Source organism: Ovis canadensis, chromosome 20, assembly GCF_042477335.2.
Source record: "Ovis canadensis isolate MfBH-ARS-UI-01 breed Bighorn chromosome 20, ARS-UI_OviCan_v2, whole genome shotgun sequence".
Classification (NCBI taxonomy): Eukaryota; Metazoa; Chordata; class Mammalia; order Artiodactyla; family Bovidae; genus Ovis; species Ovis canadensis.
The window spans coordinates 33,275,081-33,299,060 of NC_091264.1; the positions used below are offsets into that span (position 1 = coordinate 33,275,081).

Genomic DNA, 23,980 nt, shown 5'->3' on the forward strand with positions numbered 1-23,980 from the left:
ACTTGGGAAGGGTCTATCTAAATTCCAGGAGGGCAGATGAGGGACTGTTTTCTCTGTAGTGACTCAGTTTTACATAAGGGGTTATATGAACTGGAAAGAAATGCCTGATTTGGGAACTATATAAATTTTTTTTCATAAAATTAAATTTTATTATTTTTAGACAAGTAAACTTGTTTACTCTCAGACCAAGAATTACCAGTGATGTTTATCTGTCTTCTACATGGTAAAAGCATTAAAAGTAGATTGTTTATTATTTTATAGGAACAAAGAACATAGAGTAAGAAATAAGGAATTCATCCCAAATACAGAAATTATATACACCATTAAAAATAGTTATGCTTCTGATGGTTTTTAAATAACAACTCTTGCCTCTAAAACTGGAACATTATTTTTGAATCTCAACTATTGCAATATGTGCAGACAGAAGGTTAATGACATATCCTCAAAATGGCATGTTTAGAAAGTTGCATTTCCAAATTCAGGTGAAGGGAGAAATGTTTTTTTTTTAATTTATTTTTAATTGTGGGATAACTGCTTTACAATACTGTGTTGGTTTCTGCCATACATCAACATGAATCAGCCATAGGTACACATGCATCTCCTCCCTCTTGAACTTCCCTTCCGCCTGCCACCCAATCCCACTCTTCTAGGTTGTTAAGAGTTCTGGTTTGAGTCCCCTGAATTATACAGCAAATTCACATTGGCTGTCTATGTTGCACAGTAGTGTATATGTTTCCACGTTACTCTCTCCATTTGTCCCACCCTCTCCTTCCTCCCTGTACCCTCCCCCAGGTCCGTAAGTCTGTTTTCTATGTTTACATTCCATTGAAGTGGTCGCTCAGTTGTGTCCGACTTTTTGTGACCTCACGGACTATATAGTCTGCCAGGCTCCTCCGTCTATGGATTTTCCAGGCAAGAATACTGGAGTGGGTTGCCATTTCCTTCTCCAGGGGATCTTCCCAACCAGGGATGAAACCCGGGTCTCCAGCTTTGCAGGCAGACGCTTTACCCTCTGAGCCATCAGGGAAGCCCCTAATTGCTGCCCTGCATATAGGTTCATCAGTAGGTCTTTCTAGAGTCCATATATATGTGTTACTATACAATGTGTTTTTCTCTTTCTGACTAACTTCACTTTGTATAACAGGCTCTAAGTTCATCCACCTCATTAGACCTGACTCAAATATGTTTCCTTTCATGGCTGAGCAATATTCCATTGTGTATATGTACCACAGCTTTCTTATCCATTCATCTGTTGATGGACATCTAGGTTGCTTCCATATCCTGGCTATTGTAAATAGTGCTACAGAGAACACTGGGGTACATATGCCTGTTTCAATTTTGGTTTCCTTGGGGTATATGCCTAGTAATAAGATTGCTGGGTTATATGGTAGTTTTATTCCTAGTTTTCTAAGGGATCCGAGGGAGAAATACTTCTATTTCTTTTATCCTCATGTCTGTAAGGCAGCATCAATTTCTCATAAGAGAAGTTATTTACTTACCTGATTTATTTCTTTTCAAATTTCATCTCCTAAGCACAGAGCTACAAAAATAGAAACTATTTTGTATATTCCCATTTGATTTAGAATTGAGCCTTTTTATTTTGTTTAGCTTTAACTTTTCATTTTATGTTGTAGCATAATTTACAATATTGTATTAATTTCAGGTATATAGCAAAGTTAATTAGTTATACATATACATATATCTATTCTTTTTCAGATTCTTTTCCCACATAGGTCATTAGAGAGAGCTGAGTTTCCTGTGCTATACAGTAGGTTCTTGCTGATTATATTTATTTTGTATACTGGAGTGTGTATATGTTAATCCCAACCTCTTAATTTATCCACTGCCCTCCATCTTTCCCTTTTGGTAACCATAAGTTTGTTTTTCTGAGAGTCCGTTTTGCAAACACATTCATTTGTATGATTTTTTAAATTCCACATATAAATGATACCATATGATATTTGTCTACTAAGTGACTTATTTCACTTAGTATCCTCCTGCACTGCACGAGTCCTGGGTTTGATCCCTGGGTTGGGAAGATCCCCTGGAGGAGGACATGGCAGCCGACCTCAGTATTCCTTCCTGGAGAATCCCCACGGACAGAGGAGCCTGGCAGGACACAACTGAGCAACTAAGCGCAGCACACAGGATAATCCCTGGGTCCATCCAATGTTGCTGCAAATGGCATCATTTTGTTCTTTTTTATGGCTGAGTAATACTCCATTGTATATACACACCACATCTTCTTCATCCATTCATCTGTTGATGGACATTTAGATTGCTTCCATGTCCTGGTTATTGCAAACAGTGCTGCAATGAACACTAGGGTGCAGGACCTTTTTGAAGCATGGTTTTCTTCAGATACAGGCCCCAGAGTTGGATTGATGGCTCATAGGGTAGCTCTATTTTTAGTTTTTTAAGGAACCTCCAGAGTGTTCTCCCTAGTGGCTGTACTAATTTACATTCCCACCAACAGTGTATGAAGGTTCTCTTTGCTCCACATCCTCTCCAGCATTTATTGTTTGTAGACATTTTGATGACGGCCATTCTGACCAGTGTGAGGCGATACCTCACTGAAGTTCTGATTTGTATTTCTCCAATAATTAGTGATGCTGAACATCCTTTCATGTGCCCGACTTCTTTTTAAAAACTGATGTACAACTGACATATAACACATTAGTTAATTAATATCACAGCCCATCTGAAGATTTTAATCTAACGCTTGTGCTTTAGAATATGTCCATAATCAGAATCATTTAAAAAATAAGAGTTTCGGGGCTTCCCTGATGACTCAGAATCTGCCTGAGATGCAAGACAGATCACAGATTTAATCCCTGAGTTAGGAAGATTCCCCCGAGATGGAAATGGCAATGCACTCCAGTATTCTTCCCTGGGAAATTCCATGGACAGAGGAGCCTGGTGGGCTACAGTTTATGGGGTTGCAGAGTCAGACACGGCTGAGTGACTAACACTTTCACTTTCACAAAATAAGTTTAGGCTATTGTCTAAGATGAACATGCCATAAAACCCTGACATGTGTTGGTGACATCTAAGGCAGATCCAGAATGGGAGGGTGTAAGACTAAACTGAGAATAAGGGACAATGAGTCTGGCCTCTGGTCTGTCACAGCCGCTGTTGAGTGACCTTGGGAAAGTCAGTTTCCCTCTCCAAGCCATCATTTTCCATCTGTAAAATGAGTGGATGTAGTCAATGGTCTTTAAGACCATCTTCTACTGTGACATTTTATGATTCCACATAATATTTTAATCTTGAAAGAACAATTTATTTAAGTCACGATTTCTGAAACTTTCCTTTTATAAATCTTTTTTCCCCCTATACTCACTGCTTAAGGAAATTTTATTTCACTTCAAATTTAGCGTTGTGGAAAGAGTCAGAAAAAGAACCTAAGTGTAGACAAGAAAAAAAAGAATTACAAATATTAATATTGAGCAATTACGGGGACATCTAGGCTGGTTCAGGACAGACATAAATGACCTTGTTTTATTCTAAATTCAGCTCATTGGCTTATGATGAAAAGTGAAAGGCTATTATATGGACTTACTGGGCAAAACCAGATTTTATAAATAATTACCTGTCAGACTGTTCAAGATAGACAAACATACGCCAGACCAACAAAAACATAGACCTGTCATATTTCTGAGAGAAATGTACGTTGAGTCTTCCTTCTCTGGGACTATAAGGAGATCAGGTAGAATAAAATGAAGGGGAAAAAACCTAAACCTTATATTTTCTGCCTTGTGCATACTTTAAAATGTATAATGTGGGAGAGGAGGAATTTTGATGTGAAAAATCAGCTCCTGAAGATTTTATACATCTATGAGCCTGGCACAGAAACCAAATACAATAAATGCTGTCATTGAAAAAAGTTAGGATGTTTACTGCAAGCTTATAATTTTCTGTGATTAGGGATGCCAAGAAAAATAAGAATGATGATAAAAAGAAAAGTTTAATCATTCATTTCACCAATCACAGATGGAACATCAAAACCCTTTGGCAATTTTTTGATATTATATATCTGTGTTTTGTTGTTGTTGTTCTTGACATGAAGATTTTTTCCAGAAGGACTAACACAGAACAGGTAAATGATAGTTCACAAATGTGAATGAAAAAGTGAAAGTGAAGTCGCTCAGTCGTGTCCGATTCTTTGCGAACTTACGGACTGTAGCCTATCAGGCTCCTCCATCCACGGGATTTTCCAGGCAAGAGTGCTGCAGTGGATTGCCATTTCCTTCTCCGGGGGATCTTCCCGACCCAGGAATTGAACCCGGCTCTCCTACATTGCAGGCAGACGCTTTACCGTCTGAGCCACCAGGGAAGCTATTGTGGCACAATCCCATTAGCTGGGTCTCACTGTGATCTGGTCATAGCAGGAAAATCCTTCATGCTTCTCATTTCTATTTTTATTAATTCTTGACAAAGGTTGTCTCAGTGCGTGTAGAAACTACAATAAAAGTAAAATTACGCAAAACTCATCAAGTATGAAAGAGATAACTTCTTTTGCAATTCAAGTTGAATCAAGATCTGTATATTACTTCTATATTCGAGTTTGTTTCCAAGAGTGACAGTTCCTCATTTGTTGGAGAGAGTATAGATGTCAGAAGGATGACTCAGCTGCTAGAGCAGGGAAGTGCCCAGCTCACACTCAGTCTAGGAAGAATAAGAGAGTGAGAAAACCGATCACTCAGCTGCCCTTCCACTGATTCTAACTGCTTGGCTTCTCAACGGGTATGGTGTGTGTGAGGGGTGGGCCTGGGGATCCAAGGGACAGGGAAAGGAGAGAAATGAAGATGGGAAGAGTTCTATGAGGGAAAAAACACACCACAGGCAGATACTTGGAAAGCTGGGCAGACGCCGTAAGAAGGACAGATGTACAATACGTGGGGTGAAGGGAAGAAAAGACAGGAACAGACAGTTCATCGGGCCTATTGGGTCTTTGATTAGTCTGAGTTCACAAGGTGGACAAGTATCTGTAAAATACATGAAGATCTAGTCACCAAATGTCAGAAAGTAGAGTTGGTGGGACAGTGCAAAGGGAAATGTGACTGTCCTTTTAATTGTGTTTCCTTTGTCCCAAACCTGGATTACAAAATGCATCAAATAAAACACAGACTAAACACTGAGAAAAAAAAAAAAAAGACCCTGCTTTTAAGTTATGTGAGCTGAGAGCAGCTCTATTCCAAATTCAAATTGAAAAATAGCATTCTTGTCCACCTACACACCACCCTGAACATCCTGCCATTAATTGGCTAAATGGCCCATCCAGTAAACAAGACTAAGCGTTGAGGGGGTTGGAGAAGGGCTGGAGTCAGTCAGTTGATAGTCACAACAAACCAACCCACTCCCAAGGCTGTGGAGAGGGTAAACTTGTATTTTATTTTGCCCAAGGAGGGGAACAGAAATCACCTTAATATAACATTGCCTTTCCTGTTGCCGCAGTCGCAGTCACATCAGCAGGCCAGAAAAGCCATCCCATTCCTGCGGTAGGCACTCTGTCAAAGAAGAAGAAATCTGCAGTGAATTATCACATCAAGTCAAACCAGGAAAGGGGGCAAAAGAGCAGGCAGCACTTTCTTCCTGTTTTGGGGCTTGGCTGGCTACAATCTAGTAGGGTGCTTCATCTGAACACTGCTGGTGGCCAAGCATTAGCAACTGCTCTGTTAAAAAGTCAGTGTGGTTAACAAGTGGTTAGTGATTCTATTTCGGGGGAGTGGGAGAAATGTAAAATAAGACATCCCATTTTGTTAATTGATTGGGCTTGGTTAGGCCAAAGACATGTTGTGTTGAATCTGTTTGTCCTTTAGAAACATGTGTTCTCTATTGGACATGCCCAAGAATCACTTCTAACTAAGTATCTTAATAGTCTATAAATTACTGACTCATTATATCCTTCCCAGGCCTAATTTATAGTCTCAGTAAAAAGCTATGGAAACAGATAGTAATAGAGGAACCCCTTACCCAATATGGTGCTAAGGAGTTCTGTACATTATAGGCATTATAGAAAATTTGAATCTTACATAATTTTATTATGCATATATATATATAGATAGATACTCATGATGGGATAAAAATATACCCATAAAAGAAAAATGTAATAATTTTTGTAATTGTAATAATGCAATATATTCCAGTAAAGAAAGTAACACAGCATAATAATATAATATACTCCATAAAGAAAGCAACATTTCACCTCAAGAGATATATTTTGTATTTCAGAACTGGAAGAATCGGGCCATACAGGGCCTTTCACAATGAGACATACAGTGAAGCAGAACTGAAATCCAGGATTTAGGAATAAAATTCCTCTCTTCACCACCATAGTTTTCATTAGTTAAACTTGGACCAGCCACCTTCAGAGAATTTGTAACCTTCAATTAGATGAAAATTTTCTATAATTTATTTTCAGAAAAATGGAAAAAAGACAAATCCTCATAACATCATGAATTTTTTGTTCTTTTAAGCTAATAATTCTGGGGTTATTCTGGAGTATATAAACTTTCAGTCCAATAAATTTACCTTCAGCAGCCATCTTACAGGAAATACAGAATAAGCTTTTATGATTAAGATAATGTTAGGAATGTGCAGAAGAGTTTAATTCTAAAAAATGATTATTTTTAATTATACAGAAAAAAAAAGAAAGGTAAAACCCAAGTTTTTGACAAAGACTTCTACCAACATGAGGTGAAACAAAAACGGTTTTCTGAATAACTTTCTCTTAATCATAAAATTCAATTAGCTTCAAAACCTTCCCTCCAAATCTCCTGCTTATATAGGATTTACTATGGTTGTCAGGCTTGGAAGCCCTGGTTGAAATTTCATTAGTGGGCTGTTACACAGTTCACTCTGGATCAGCGTATCAAGGATGAGAAAACAGATCCCATAGAATCCTTCTTTGGGGCTCGCTCTGTGAGCTCCATCTTACCACCGGGCTCTCTGCGTCATAGGGCGCTTTGGGACTGAAGCACACGTGCAAACAAAGGCTAGGAAATTCTAACTCGAGCTCCTAAGACCATGCACGGGAGAACAGTGGAAAATGAGCTCCTTGGAGAGCCACAAATAACTTGCAGGAACGGATAGGGTGTCTTCCCACAACCACAGGCAGGGGAGCCTCAGGCCCTGAAATAGCCCCTTCCACCACGGCCGCCTTTGAGAGGCTCACACCAAAGTAATACTTTCTGCTTCTTACCCTTGATATTTCACGTTTTACAACCACTGTGACAACCTTCAACATAACATAATATTTAAAGCCCAGGGATGGTTTACATGGAGATAAACAGACCTGGGAGTAAAGCTGGATTCCTCGTCAACATAAATGGTTGAGGTGAGCCTTGCTTGAAAAAGTAATCTTGGCTCAGGAGAAGACCAAGTTTTGGCTGAGCCCACCTGAGAAATTACCAAGTTTAATCTTTCCAGGGTGGGTGATATGAAATGGTTTACTCCAGTGTTGAAAAGTTCTCTTTTCACCTTCATAGGTGAGTTGATTAATGCTGTTTGCAAACAACTAAAAGATGACAGGCTTACTGAATAACAGAGGCCCTCAAGTTTAATAAGAAAACCAAAGTTTAGAGCTGACCTGGATTTCTGGAATAAGTTCTTCCTATTCTAATTCTAAAATAAAGAAGGAACAAACAAGCATGTGTAATTAGTGAAGAGCAATTTCAGCAAACCAATCCCCTAGGGTCCTCCACCCTGAGTCACTGCTTTTTCCTTTTGATGTATAAAGGATGTATGTTGTCTGTCTGTGTAGGGCAATTATGGGAATGTCCCAAATTTGGCATCCCTTCCAGAGTAAGCAACTTGAAAGGAAGATGGATGGAGACAACTCATCTTTGTGTCAACTGTGAATTTCTCTCTATTTGTGCTGCGAACGCTGAAACTAAATTTAAACATTGCTTGGTGTGAGGGCCTTCCAGAGGCCGCATTCTCATGAAACACTCTGCGTCCCACTCACTCTCTATTGTTAGATATTGTGAACAATTCACAGACACTCTTCGTAAAACCCAGACCTTGAGCAGAAAAAGCCAGGACCTCCCCAACTACTGAAAAGTATAAATTAATTAATAGCACAGACTCCCTCTCCTCAAACCAGCTCTGACTTGCTATATACCACTTAAGCTTCATTTCTGATTTTAGAGTTCTGTTCTCAACTATTATTTACTTCCATGTAAATGTATTGAAAAGTTCAGGTATTTTAGTATCTCTCAAAGTACCAGCAAAGAATATATGTATACATATATGTGTGTGTGTGTATGTATGTGGCCTCCTTGGTGGCTCAGATGGGGTCTGCTGGCAATGCAGGAGACCCCGGGTTCAATCCAGGAAGACCCCCTGCAGAAGGGAATAGCAACCCCCTCCAGTATCTTGCCTGGAGAATTCCATGGACAGGAGCCTGGCAGGCTACAGTCCATGGGGACACAAAGAGCTGGACACGATGGAGCGGTTTAACACTTTCACACATATATATATATATATTTTATGTATTTTAATTTTTTTAAGGACCAATTGTAGTTCTTAAGTCTTTTTTCCTAAAATTGGGTATCACGTTAGTCCCCCATTTTTGACACTCTTTTTTATTGATTCAGCTCCAAATTATGACCTGTTACTGGAAGCTCAATCTACCTGGATAAGCAGACACAGATTCTACCTGCTGCACTGGACACTGGTGGGGTATTAACTCATAAGTGTGTACCTTTAATATAGGAATTTAAAAAGTCTGTGTGCGCAGGGGCAATGAACAAACTAGGGAAAGCATTTAAATCCCAAACTGGTTTACTTTTGCTTATATGGTTCATCATAATTGCACATTTTAAGGAATACAAATTAACATTAAAAAGGAAAAGGTTAATAAATATCTTAAACAAAAAGAAGATAAATATGCTACAAAGCATACCCTGCAGTTCCAAGTTGAATATGAGTGTATCTGTGTTGTTTGTGCCAGTAGTCTGATTAGTAAGACTTTAATTACAGATAAAACTATCCCCTTCAGTTCAGACCTACACTTTATTCTCACTACTACACTTCCTGATTTATTCTGCTTTTTAAAGTAAAATAAAACAAGAATTTCATTGTAGGGACAAGCATCAGCAAGACGGCAAACTAGGAGGTCCCAAAGCTTGTCTCCCCAACAAAACAATAAACAACTACAAACAGTCAAAAAATAGCTCTGAATTACAACAAAAAAAGTATGACTATACAGAAAAGTGTAGGAAGCATTTTATTTGCATTATTCACCCATCCCAGTCCAGAGGAGCTCAGTACAAAGAGTGACCCACCTTGGAGGGATATCATCCCAGAGGACAAGGAAAGCAGGAGATTCCCTGCAAACTTCCCTTCCCCAATGCTGTGGATGTTTGCAGTGTTTGCTACCAAGCACCCCCACAGTCTTTACCAACAAAGAACCCAGTCATTGAGCTGCATGGAGTCCCCACTGCTGTGTTTCCTTATTGGGGCTGGAGCTGTCTCTGCGGTGAGACTTGCTCCCCTGTGCCTCACTCTCTGGGACCATGATGCCATAGCATCTCACCGTTGATGGGAGTGAAGCTACTGCTGCTCTCTGTACCCTGCCTCCAGGGTTCTGCAGCTACTATCAGCGGGGCCCAGATGCTGCTTTCTGTTCCGCTCCTGGGTCCTAAGTCATGGCATTGCTTGCCATCACTGGGCTACACTGATACAGCTCTGCGTTCTACCCTTTGGGTCCTGAGTCATGGCTTTGACCTGGCATTGCTGAGGCTAAGCTGCGGCTGCTCCATACCCTGTGCCCTGGAGCCAGAGGCAGGACTGGGACCCACCATCCCCAGGGTGTGCCATTGCTGCCACCCCACAGTTTGTGCCACTACTGTATCTCCCCATCCTGGGGCCACAAATCGCTGTGGTGAGTCCCAAGGACTCAGACCCTGGCTCCGCGGAAGATGTGCACATGCCTACCCTCAGGCACTGGTACTAGCATCACTGCAACGGCACTGGGGCACCAGGACCAAGGAACTGCCCCGTGCGCCTGATGCCAAAACCCCGGCTCCACTGCCACCGAGTGCCAGTGTGCTAAATCTGGTGCCAAGAAGGATCCCTTTGGCTAGAAATTCCTCCCACAGGCAAAAAAAGAAGACCCCCAGCAGCCTCTGTCACTGAGGACCCCAACAGCTGTAGATTCCACTGCCACTGGCAGGACCTCTGTGGTCTGGGCCACTGAAGAGCCCTGCAGTCTTTGCCAAAGTTGACCTCAGCTGCTGATGGAGCTGCCTGGAGACTGTGCCACTGTGCTTTCCCCAGCATCAGAGCTGCTGAATTCCATCCAGCCAGAGATCTCACAGACACTTTCAGGTGAAAATCCTTCTCTTCCAGAGTCAGTCTGAAAAGGCAGAAAGAGATGACTGCCCCCTCAAATGCGCAAACATCAATGCAAAGCTACTAGAAACTGGAAAAAGCAAGGAACTGTATCACCACCAAAGGAGCTCAGTACTTTTCCTGTGAGTAAGACCAAAGAAACAGGCATCTGTGAGTTACTTGGAAAAGAACTCAAAATGATTATCTTAAGAAAGCACAGTAAGATTTGTCTGTCAGAAAGCTGACAGACTGACTTGTCTGAGTTAGTGAACTCAAGAAAACAATGCATGAGCAAAATGAGAAGTTCAGTAATGAGACAGAAATCATAAAGAGTGAAACGAAAATTCTGGAGCTGAAGGGTGAAAAATGCAAGAGAGAGCTTCAAAAACAGACTCAATCAAACAGAAGAAAGAATGTGCCAACTTGAAGAGACATTTTTTGATATCCATTAAGAGGAGAAAAGAAATAAGAATGAAAAAAGGGTGATAAAAGTCTATGTAAATTAGTGGATATCATTTAAGTGAAACAATATAGTCAGCTCTCATATGTTAGTCACAAAACAAGGTTTAACAAACTTAAGAACACTGAAATCCTATCAAGCATATTTCCCAAACACAATGAAACTAGAAATCAATGATAGGAGGAAAGCTCGAAAATTCACAAATATGTAGAAATTAAAAAAACCCACCTGCATGGATAAACAATGGGTCAACAAAAAAGTCAAAAGGGAAATATAAAAATTTCAAGAGAAACAACAACAAAAAAACCCCTACAACATACCAAAACTTGTGGGCTGCAGCAGAAGAACTTCTAAGAGGCGAGTTTATAGTGATAAATGCCTACATTAAGACAACAGGAAGATTTTAAATAAACCTAGCCTGATATGTTATATAACCTTATATGTTTCAATTACCCCTCAATAAAGCTGGAAAAAAATGGGGAAGAAATCTCATTATAGCAGGCCTCAAATTCACTTTTAAATACTTCATTTCTCAAAGGTCTAAGACAGAAGATTTTTGTTCTATTATCTGAATTCTTATAAATTTGCAGAATCTGATTTCAGCAACTCTTTATTGAGTTCCAACTCTGTGTAAGCCACTATGTGGTACAGAGGACTCGAAGATGAGTGACACAGTCCTGCAGCCACTAGAGCTTCCAGCTGAATGTTAACGGTTTAACCACCACAAGTAAAATGCATTGAGGGGTCATTCTCAAGAGTGGGGAAAATAAATAAGGCAGGCTTTGTGCTTGCTCGTCTACTTTTAATCACAATATTTAATTTCAGATACAAGGCATGAGATTTGTATATTTCTTAAAGTGGGGGTGGGCAAATATTAAAAAAATACTGTACTTTTAAAAATTGGCTTATGAAGTATTCAATAATTTCATGTCCATGTCTAATTTAGCATTACCACAACTATTAAAAAGAAAGGTCTTATTATTCTCCTTTTTAAAGTGATATGACTAGGATTCAAAATCCAAGACCTGTATTCTTTTCATTATACCATTATCTTATACTAAACAAAAGAAAACAACTCCTCCCCTCCAAATCTAGCTTAATTTATTCCATCTAGATTACTGTAGACATATCTATTCTTCTAGTCCTAACAAACTCAAGTCTTGCTAAAGGTCACTTAAATTAAAACTGTACTTCAAAGATTTAAACTAGATTAGCTTGGCACAATCCTTGGAGTGCAGAGATGGGACCTGAATCTAAATCGTCTTCAGTTTGGAGGCACTCTCAACTAGTGCTTATTTTCCAGACTAATTTAAAGGTTAGTATATAATAATAATAATAATAAAAATAAAACACTGTACATCCAAATAACTTGGGGGAGCTTTACAAAAATAACAGATACTCTGGCTTCACTTCTTTAAAGTCTATTGGTCTGAGTGGAGTTAGGGTTTGGAATGTTTTAAAAGCAATCCAGGGACTTTCCTGGTGGTCCAGTGGTTAAGAATCCACCTAGCGATGCAGGGGACGTGGGTTCAATCCCTGGTGGAGGAACAAAGATCCCACACGCCCTGGTGCAACCAAGGCCACAGGCAGCTACGGAGCCTATATACCACAACAAAAGATCCCACATGCCGCAACTAAGACCTGAGGCAACCAAGTAGATAAATACATTTTGAAAAAAATTCTTCACTTTGACCTGGATGCACAATGAGGGCTGAGAACGACAGTGGAGTAGGTGAGCGCGCCATGAACAGGACTCCAAAATGCTTTTGTCAACAAATACAGAACTCTTTCAGTCTGTCACGATTACACATTAGACAGTATTTCATAATGGGAATCCTAATCTTAGCATTTAATATAGAAGAAATAGAAACTAAGGTTTTCAACTGCTACATTTAAAACGGATAACCAACACGGACCTACTGTATAGCACAGGGAACTCTGGACGGGAGGGGAGTTTGGAGGAGAATGGATCAAATATACATGTGGCTGAGTCCCTTCACTGTTCACCTGAAACTATCACAACCTTGTTTGTTAATCAATTATACCGCAATACAAAATAAAATGTTTTTAAAATTCCGGTTTTCAGACGTGCCTTTTATGAAGATAGCAGACAGACTACCTGCGGCCCTCTCACTTCTGACTGTGGGCCACGTGCAGACCAGTCATTGTTCTCCCTCCCAGGAGCCGGGATGCTGCTGTGAGGGAGCGCAGCCCTGCAGCCCGCCACACCACGTTTAATTCCATAATGGCAGAGGGATTTGGAAACTAAGCCTACTAAACCACGTTGAACAAATCTTTTGCTTACATCTAAAATCAAGGAACAATAAAACTTTGGAATTGCAAAGTGTCTTTGAGAACTCCTCTAGTCCAGTTCCTAATCTAACTAAAAAACTACTGCCCAGAGAGAGACACACAGATCTGTGGTCACGGGGCAGACAACCTAGGATGGTTCTCATTCTGCCCAAAGCTGTATGTTCAGCTTTTCTGACCTTAATGGGGAAAACAGATGTCAGGGGAAAAATTGTTTTTCCAGATAAAGAATCCTTGGGAGCAGAACAAAAGTGAAGGGGCTGGAGGGAGGGAAGGACTTCATTGTCCAAAACAGGACAGCTGAGTAGTTAGAACAATACACGCCATGATGAGCTTTTAGTTCTATGCCTGCCTCTTCGGCTATCTGATTAGCTCTCCCTTGGAAAATCACTTAATATCCCCGAGTGCCCCAGTACTAGTTTTGAAAAAGAGACTAACTCTCAAAGTAATTAAGATCAACCTGGCTGAAAAGTTCTGTGGCAAAAGCACACACCTTTAGAAGCTTCACGGGAATGACGCACCATTTATTTGCGCTCAAGTCTTTCTAATAAGTCTGTGCTCAGTGTCTGATTTAGGGTCAAGCATACAATGTGGCCTGCCTGGGTCGGTTTGGAGTTGGCCAATTTGGGCTAAATCCAGGAGAGAAAGGACAATAAAAAGATTTGGAGCCTACATTCACCCTTTCCCAAACTACTGTTAACTCCCAATTAACTAAATGTAGGGTAGACTCTGCATTTTGGATGATTTGCGGGCCACAGGAGCCACCCTGGTTACTGAGGGCCTGGTGGTTTCTTAAGAGCTCTCTTCTGCTCCATGGGGATGCAGAGGGTACCGAGGGCAGAGGTTCTATGACTACTGGCTTGGCTTTGCTGGAGGATGTGGTGGGGGAGGCAGTGGGGTGAACTGAAAGCAACAGGCTTTCCCCGCATGCCTGCTAAGTTGTTTCAGTAGTGTCTGACTCTCTATGATTGGGCTCCTCTGTCCATGGGATTCTCCAGGCAAGGATACTGGAGTGGGTTGCCATTTCCTCCTCCAGGGGATCTTCCCCACCCAGGGATCGAACCTGTGTCTCCTGAGGCTCCTGCATTACAGGTGGATTCTTTATTACTCAACCACCAGGGAAGCCCACAGGCTTTCCCTAGTCTTTTACTAATGAAGTTAACCTAAGTGTTCCATTTATTGGACTATTCAGTTGAGTGGGGGATGAGGGTATGTATGTCTCTGAATTTCATGTATAAAAATGTTAATTTCATGTCTAAAAATGCTGTTTCACAAGACAGCTACATTAATTAGCCCACCTCACTCCCAAGTTACTGTCAAGACCAACTGTGTTTTTATCTCCCTTTTTCTATCTCTTCTGGCAGCAACATCGGAGTCTACATCAGTTTGTTTCAAATTCCACGGCCCCCATCAGCCCCAATTCAGCCCTGCCCTCTGTGGGGTCACTGGATTCAGAGTCCAAGCCCCCTCCCAGCTCCTCCATTTGCTGAAGGAGGTGACCGTGCCCTGAGAGGCATCTTGTTTCGCTTTAATACTATAAATCTTTGAACCCCTGGAGCTTCATATCAAAGCTATGTAATAGCTCTTTAAAAGATAAAATATGCCCCCTTTGCTTGCTACCCTTGTGTCTGCGTGTGGGCAAGAGATTTAATTATAATGAATAAAACTGAATGGTGGTCTGAGACTCTTAAAATCAAAGTGGGGCTCATGGCTGAATTTCATTAGCAAACATAAATACAAATAGGCACATCTTGTTTGTACCAATGCCATGTGACTTTCCCCCTTTTGATAATTTCATTCTAACTCTGATAAATTTCAGAGAATCTAAATTGAACCATATGATGTACAGCACTGTAATATGCAAAGCTCTTCATTAAACATGTTCCTTTTTGGAGTACTTCCCCATGTTATAAATATCCTGTAAAAATCATGGAGGGCAGTTTGTCAGACAGCAGAGCCTTGATTTAAGACAGTGGAGGGAGCCCTGCCCTCTAAATAAGAGGTCTTCTCTGGCTGGCAGAATGGGAAAAAGACATAGCATTAACTCCCATTCTATTCCAAGTAACTGTGAGCCTATAAATCTTATGGAACGTGTCATTTTATGCATGTTTTTCTCTAAGTCTGTATCATATTCTTCTTAAAAGTTATTCCAGCATTCTGGATATAAACATCTCTCAATTAAAATTAATTATTAAAAATTACCATTTCTAATTGCCCAAGTCATCTCAATCAAATTATATGAGATGTGTTAATTTCTTTGCTGTCACTGAGCAAAGTAATTACATGGTTGATGCAAACAGCACTGTATTTTAGAGATAAGTTTTTTGTGAATGTTATTTTTAGCAATTTTATGAGTCTAAATAAAAGTGTACCATTTCTATGCTTAAACTAGTCTTTCCATGATATTGTATGCACTTAAATACATTTATGGTAGTAATAATTTAATCGCAATAATATTAAGTTTTTTTTTTCCTTCCACCTAAATTATAAACAATTAAAACACAAATTTCCAAACTATTCCAAGCTGCAGACACATGTTATGTATAAACAGTACCAAATTGGCAGAAGTTAGTCATCAAAATCCCCACGGCAGGCAGCGTGGGCAGGCAGGGTGGGGGAGAGAGGTGCTCAGTATAACAACAGTTAATTCTTGTTTTTCTTGTTTGATTCAAAGCTCTCCAGGAGGCAGGAAGTTGCTATTTTATTTGTCTCTGTATGTCCAGGGTACAATCCAATGTACAACGTATAAGTAGGTGCTCAATAGATAATCATCTAATGCATTTGATCTGCAAATAGCTTAGTTTCCTCTGGACAATGAGAAATGCTAACACGTATTCACCATGACAGCAGGGGCTGAGATATTGTCAGCTCCAAAAAATTCAGGCTTAGACTAAATGCTTATCATTTCACCAGATAATCGTCAGCAGCAATTAGTAGGAAAAATAAATCAGTGACCTTGATAATTCAGTCATAAGCAATGCTGCAGAGAGTTACTCTGATGTTAGTTCTCAGTTCCCACTGGGAGCATTTCTGGGCTTCTCATTACTGTTATCTGCCAGGAGTAAAAACTTTTGCAGCAATGGAGCCAACTGCCTTGTGTGCCAGAAAGAATCCAAGTCATCTAAAACAACACTATTGAATTGTTTTGTTGCATCTAAACATTTTAAGTTCCAACATTCTGTTACTGAAAAGCTTACAGTAGTATAAAATAATGTTTTAACAGTCTTGGTTAGGTGGCAATGTTACTCAATTGTATTTTCCATTTTCAAAGTTGTCAACAACGACATAATAAAAATTAAAAGAACACTGCCTCAGTGGCCTTTGCTATGTCAAAACATACAACATGAGGAATAAGTACATGAATAGCAACAGCTGTTTACCAATGGTCAAGGCACCAATTTAGAACAGTAAATAAATTATAATTAAAGTTCTCAAGAATTTTTAGAAGAAAATGAATAATAAAATTACAACATAGAACTATCAGGACACAGTCACTAATAATGAAAATCACTGTGGTAGCCACCTGAGAAGGTATATTTTTGTATGAACCTGTTGTCATTCATTCATTTAATAACATAGGTTGCAAGATGCAGTGGATACAGCAGTGATCTTAGAAGCGGTTCCTGCCCTTCAATGGTGAACAGTCTAATGGGGGAGACATAGTGAATGAAAAATGACAAAGGTAATGGGAATCACAAAATCAGAGTAGAGTATGATGTGACCATATAAGAGGACAGTAGAGGTGGGTGGTGATCAACCAAGCTTCTTGAAGGAAAAGACATTCAGCTGAGGCCAAGCTGGGGATGGGGATGAGTGGTGAAAGGGCTGGACAGAAAAATGTTCTAGGTTAAGACCCAGAGGAGAGAGAGTCTGACTTATTTTCAAATGCCAGTCTATAGGCTATGCTTGTCACAATAAATATTAAGCCTAAGACACTAACCCACACCACCTGCCACTGAAGGGTTTATCAAAATTCAGGTAAGAAACGCTCATGTTATATAAACATTCAACTGATTCTTTTGAATCACCACTTTAGAGCCTGATATAATCTCTTTAACTGGAAGAATTGGAGGACTTCTGGTCTCTGATCTGGCATAGAAGTCTGGAAGTTGCCCTCTGTCCTTGTTTACTCAAGTGAAAGTTGAACAAAGTGAAAAATCAAGAACTCTTAGATCCAAAGGACAAGTGAAGTCACAGGGCAAACCACTGCCCTTAAAACAGAGAGAAAGACAAAGAGTCACAACTTAATGGAACAGAGATCTATAAGCAAAAACCTCTGTGGGAACCAGTGCTGGGGTAGGGGAAACTGAACTGTAACCGACAAACTGCTAAAGCTCAGTGTGGACAAACCTGGGCGCTAAAACTCCACGGGGACTCAGACACGGGTGGGGTGGGGCATGGGGAAGGGAACCACACTTTTGTGAGTTTTAGCTCCTGGAGGTCAACTAGGTTCTCACAGTGACTATCACAGAAAAACCTCTTCATGCTTCCAGCGGGGGGAGGGTTAAAAACATTTTGAAATACACCAAAGCATTACCTTCTTCTTAATAAGGTCTAAGCACAAGAGAAAGAATTTAATCAGAGCTTAACCTGCCTAAGTTTATAAGAGCGTAACTGACCTGGGCAAAGGCAAATACCAACTCTGCACCGTGGTCATTCCAATAGTCTGGTGGGTGGGTGGGGCACTAAAAAGCAGCCGTGAAGCTCACAGTTCAGAGGCACAGGCTCTGTAAGACTAAGACCTACTCACAGCTGCACCGCATGTCTCCCCTCCATCCACACTTTACCATCACAATAATAAAGGCCTATTTTTCCAGCAGTTCCTTTAACCCAGTACATCATGTCTGTCTACTAAGACAAAATTACAAGGTATAATAAAAGGTAAAGAAACAGTTTGAAGAACACAGCAAGCATCAGAACCAGACCCATTTATGACTGGCATGTTGGAATTAACAGACTGGGAACTTACAACAACTATGATTGAGACGGTTGGATGGCATCACTGATTCAGTGGGCATAAATCTGAGCAAACTTCAGGAGACAGCAAAGGACAGGGAAGCCTAGTGTGCTACAGTCCATGGGGTTGCAAAGAGTTGGACATGACTCTTAGCAACTGAACAACAACAGCAACAATGATTAGGATGCTAAAGGCTCTAATGGATAAGGTAGACACCATGTAAGAACAGAGGAGCAATGCAAGCAAAGCGATGGAAATTTTAAGAAAAAGTAAAAAAGAAATGCTAGATATAAAAACTCCATTGTAACGGAAATGATGAATGCCTCTGATGGGTTTATTAGTAGACTGAATAAGACTGAGGAAATAAGCTCTGAATTTGAGGATACTGTACGAGAAACCTCCAAAACTGAAAAAGCAAAGAGTGAAAAAACCCAGAAAACACAGAATAAAATATCTAAAAACTATAAGACAGCTACAAATGGTATAACATATGCATAGCAGGAATATTAGAAGAAGAAGAAAAAAAGAAAAGAACAGAAGAAATATTTTTTAAAATGATGACCTAGGATTTTCCCAAATTAATGTTGACATCAGACCATAGACCCAGGGAGCTTAGGGAACACCAAGAAGTATAAATAAAGATAAATAAAGGAGAAATAAAGATCTTCTCATACACACAAAAACTGAGGGGATTATTTTCTAGTAGTTCCATGCTTATAGGAAAATGTTATGAGGAAGTTTCCAGATACAGTTCAGAAACTTGGGTATAAAGAAAGAACAGTGGAGAAGGAGCAAGTAGATCGGTGCAGTCACTGTGGAGAACAGCGTGGAGGTTCCTTAAAAACAGAGTTACCATGTGATCTAGCAATCCTACTCCAGGCATACATCCGGAAAAGATAAAAACTAACTGGAAAAGATCCATGCACCCCAGTGTTCACAGCAGCACTGTTCACAGCAAACAAGACAGGGAAGCAAGCTGAACGTCCAGCAACAGATGAACAGATAAAAGAGACGTGTGTGTGTGTGTGTGTGTGTGTGTGTGTATACATACACACAATAGAATACTACTGGGTCATAAAAAGAATGAAATGATGCCATTTGTAGCAATATGGATGAATCTAGAGATTATCATACTCTGTGAAATAAGCCAAAGACAAATATCACGTATCACCTATACGTAGAATCTAAAGAAATGATACAGATGAACTTATTTACAAAGCAGAAGTGGACTCACAGGCATAGGAAACACACTTAGGGTTACTAAAGGAGAAAGTGGGGAGGGTTCCACTAGGAATTTGAGAGTAATGGACATAGCACTATATATAAGATAAACATAAGGATTTACTGTACAGCACAGGGAAATACATTCAAATATCTTAACCTATAGTGGAAAAGAATCTGAAAAAGAATATAACTGAATCACTTTGTTGTACACTTGAAAACACTGTAAATCAACTATACATCAAAAAATATAAAAAAACTTTAACTGCTGGGTACTGACTTCTCAGTGACAGGCATGCCTTCTCCATGCCTTTCTAGTGTGGAAGGCACTATGAACATACTTTTGTCATATTAATTGCCATATTTCTATAATGGAGTTGTGTTAATGGAATTTGCCACAGACATTTACAATCTACCTCAGCCATCAAAAAAAAAAAATCACCTTCAAGTATCATAAATAACCAAAGTGTGTTCTCTAGTGTGAAAGATTAATTTGAAGAGAGCTAGCATATTAAATGATTAAATCCCTGAGGATGGAATCATTCCAAATCAGATACATAATCTCTATAGCAGCGACAGTGCTCGTGTTATTAGGCATTATTCTAATAAACCATAAAAGGTAAGCTTTTTGGGGATTCCCAGGGGGCACCAGTGGTAAAGGACCTGCCTGCCAATGCAGGAGGCATAAGAGATTCAGGTTCGATTCCTGGCTCAGGAAGATCCCCTGGAGGAGGAAATGGCAACCCACCCCCGTGTTCCTGCCTGGAAAATTCGAAGGACAGGGTAGCCTGGCAGGCTATAATCCATAGAGCCACAGAGAGTCAAACAAAACTGAGTGCCATAAAGGGCAGGCTTTTTGGGTCATAGTAACTAGAATACTGTGCTGGCCCAGACCAGTCCTATTCCACCACTGTTCGACTCTGCTGTTTACTGGTCATATTGTTAAAAATACTGAGAAGGTGTAGGTTTAGCACATTAAAAAAATGTTCTTAATCTCACTTTAAACAGTTATTACCATAAAAAATAGTTTATCATAGAACATTTTGTTTTATTAATCACCAGATAAATTAAAAAACAGGACTTCAGAAGGCTTATGAAAAATTCAGCACCAATCCTGGACCAGGGAATGAAGACAGAGATTCTTGTTGGCGAAAGTTGAGATCAGAGACATCCTTCCAAAAGACTGTGGCTGTCATTATTTCAAGAACTCTTAACCATGATTTCTTTAGGAAAGGCTGAATGAATTCTACCTTTATGTATTCTATTCGTCGAGCACTCCAATGGAATGCAAGCAGGCATTCTATAAAGTAGAGCCTTGGGATATATACATTGAAATTAATTCCATGAATCATTTCAACCAGGATTTAGGAGAAGGAAGGGAAGGCTCTTTTGCACATGAGTTTCTGTCTGTCCGTCTAGTCCATGTGGTGGTATCAACGACCGAATGGGCAGGTCCCACCACTCCCAGGGTCCACTGGCCTCCAGTGTGTGCGGCTGGCCTCTTCTCGTTCCCCATAGCCGTGGGAGGTGAGGGGAGGTAAGCTAATGCATGAATAGCTGCCAGGAGAAAAGATGGGAGGGAAAAAAAGCTAAAGAAATATAGTATTTCAATCAAAGTCTGAAATTTGTAGAAGTGGTTTTGGTCTCCATATAGTAAAAATATTTATCCAAGAAACTCCTACTCGGGTGTGAACATCCTACTTCTAGCGGGATTTTGCTTGGCAAAGGGCTGTGAAAGAGTGGAAGCTAATACAGAACATGTCTATAAACAAATTTATTTAGTTAGTACAGACTGACACATTCGCTAGAGGATTTCAGCAATTACATGTGTAAAACTATTTCCTACAGTGGTTTCCTTTTGTGATTTTGCTAATTTATTCAATCTAGGCCATTTTCACGCACTGACTGTTATAAGCCATTTAGCCACACAGGCCGAAATGAACATATGGAGACTATGCCTTCTTTCCAATTCTTCATGTAAACATAATTACATGGTGATATTAAAGAGTCAAACTTATAATGAAAAAAGAGTCAAGCAAGGTTGTAATACCTTAAAACATAACGTTGTGATCTAACTTTGGAGAAGAGAGACTTGGAAATTTTGGCTATGGTAATATATATCAAAGTGTTCAGTAAAATGTGAAGCCTTATGTAAGGGTAAGGGTGTTTACATTTATGTTCAACATGTATTATTATTCCAGTTATAGCTATCAGTTCAGTTCATTTCAGTCTCTCAATCGTGTCCGACTCTTTGTGACCCCATGAACTACAGCACACCAGGCCTCCCTGTCCATCACCAACTCCCAGAGTTTACTCAAACTCAATGGCAACCCACTCCAGTATTCTTGCCTAGAGAATCCTGTGGACAGTGGAGCCTGGTGGGGTGCTGTCCATGGGGTCACACAGAGTTGGACACAACTGAAACGACTTATCATGCATGCATGCATTGGAGAAGCAAATGGCAACCCACTCCAGTATTCTTGCCTGGAGAATTCCAGGGACAGAGGAGCCTGATGGGCTGCCGTCTATGGGGTTGCACAGAGTTGGACATGACTGAAGCGACTTAGCAGGGGCAGCAGCAGCAGCAGCAGCAGCATGTCCATTGAGTCAGTGATGCCATCCAACCATCTCATCCCCTGTCATACCCTTCTCTTCCCACCTTCAATCTTTCCCAGCATTAGGGTCTTTTCAAATGATTCAGTTCTTTGTACCAGGTGGCCAAAGTATTAGAGTTTCAGCTTCAGCATCAGTCCCTCCAATGAATATTCAGGACTGATTTCCTTTAGGATGGACTGGTTGGATTTCCTTGCAGTGCAAGGGACTCTCAAGTCTTCTCCATCACCACAGTTCAAAAGCATCAATTCTTTGGCACTCAGCTTTCTTTATAGTCCAACTCTCACATCCATACATGACTACTGAAAAAACCATAGCTTTGATTAGATGGACCTAACTGTCGGCAAAGTAAAAAGGCAAAAAAATAGGACACTGAAAGATGAACTCCCCAGGTCAGTAGTGCCCAACATGCTACTGGAGATCAGTGGAGAAATAATTCTAGGAAGAATGAAGAGACGAAGCCAAAGCAAAAACAACACCCAGTTGTGGATGTGACTGGTGATAAATGCAAAGTCTGATGCTATAAAGAGCAATACTGCATAGGAACCTGGAATGTTAGATCCATGAATCAAGGCAAACTGGAAGTGGTCAAACAGGAGATGGCAAGAGTGAATTCTAGGAATTCTAGGAATCAGCGAACTAAAATGGACTGGAATGGGTGAATTTAACTCAGATGACCATTGTATCTACTACTGTGGGCAAGAATCCCTTAGAAGATATGGGAGTAGCCATGATGGTCAACAAAAGAGTCCAAACTGCAGTACCTGGATACAATCTCAAAAATGACAGAATGATCTCTGTTCATTTCCAAGGCAAACCACTCAATATCACAGTAATCCAAGTCTATGCCCTGACCAGTAATGCTGAAGAAGCTGAATTTCAATGGTTCTGTGAAGACCTACAAGGCCTTCTAGAACTAACACCCCCAAAAGATGTCCTTTTCAATATAGGGGACTGGAATGCAAAAGTAGAAAGTCAAGAAACACCTGGAGTAAGAGGCAAATTTGGCCTTGGAGTACAGAATGAATCAGGGCAAAGGCTAACAGAATTTTGCCAAGAGAATGCACTGGTCATAGCAAACACCCTCTTCCAACAACACAAGAGAAGACTCTACACATGGACATCACCAGATGGTCAGTACCGAAATTAGATTATAAGATGGAGAAGCTCTATACAGTCAGCAAAACAAGGGCAGAAGCTGACTATGGCTCAGATCATGAACTCCTTATTGTCAAAGTCAGACTAAAATTGAACAAAGTAGGGAAAACCAGTAGACCATTCAGGTATGACCTAAATCAAATCCCTTACGATTATATAGTGGAAGTGAGAAACAGATTTAGATCTGATAGACAGAGTGCCTGAAGAACTATGGACAGAGGTTTGTGACATTATACAGGAGACCATCCCCAAGAAAAAGTTATAGCTAAAACAACATGAAATCATATGCTTGGAGAATTTTAATTTTTAACAAATGTATGTTCATTGAAATGCATATTCTCAACTCTAGAAGCACTTGGATTAGAATTCTCTAATTATACATATTTCTATTTGAGAATGTTAATTTAATTCATTATATTAATTAATAACTCCTACCTTTCAAACTGTGTTTTGGTCATTATTATTGTAGATCCCATAATGTCTTACATTTAGAAGCTCAATAAATATTTGGTAAATAAGTAAACCCCATGTAAACTTGGGTAGTCCTCATGTAAAGAAAACCAATACAGATGGACACTTATGAATTAATTTCACACTAATTATTTTACAGATTGAGAATTATTTCTCATATATATATGATAATATATTTGTGATTAATTTTAAAAAAGGCAGATTAAATTTTCTTAAATAAAGGAAGGGTACCATGTGAAGGCAGAAGTGGAGACTGGTGACCTCTATAAACCAAGCATCAAGGATTACTGGTCATCACACAAAGCTGGGGGACGCCGGGAACAGACTCGCCCCTCTGAAGGAGCCTGCCCTGCTGACTCCTAGATTCCAGACTTCTAGCCTGGAGAACTGGGAGATGACACACGGCTGTTGTTTCAAGCTGCCTAGTTTGTGGTACTTTGTCAACAGCAGTC

General features: G+C 40.1%; 1 protein-coding gene across 16 annotated transcripts in view; it reads right to left on the reverse strand.

Annotated features, from left to right (window-relative positions):
* Positions 1–483: 483 nt before the first annotated feature.
* SUPT3H (SPT3 homolog, SAGA and STAGA complex component) overlaps positions 484–23,980 on the reverse strand; it is a 398,481-nt gene continuing 374,984 nt past the window's right edge. For 8 of the 16 annotated variants that reach the window (XR_011251087.1, XR_011251092.1, XR_011251091.1 and 5 more), the window contains 2 exons: positions 5,425–5,510; positions 484–4,668 (listed from right to left, as the gene is read on the reverse strand). Coding sequence is in view for 9 of the 16 variants with exons in the window: in XM_069562681.1 (XP_069418782.1) it covers positions 5,469–5,510 (42 nt within the window). In the remaining 7 variants the exon portion in view is untranslated. Of the gene's footprint in view, positions 4,669–5,375; positions 5,511–23,980 lie in introns of those variants that run through there. The other 8 variants (XM_069562674.1, XM_069562683.1, XM_069562677.1 and 5 more) reach the window with 4 other exon arrangements.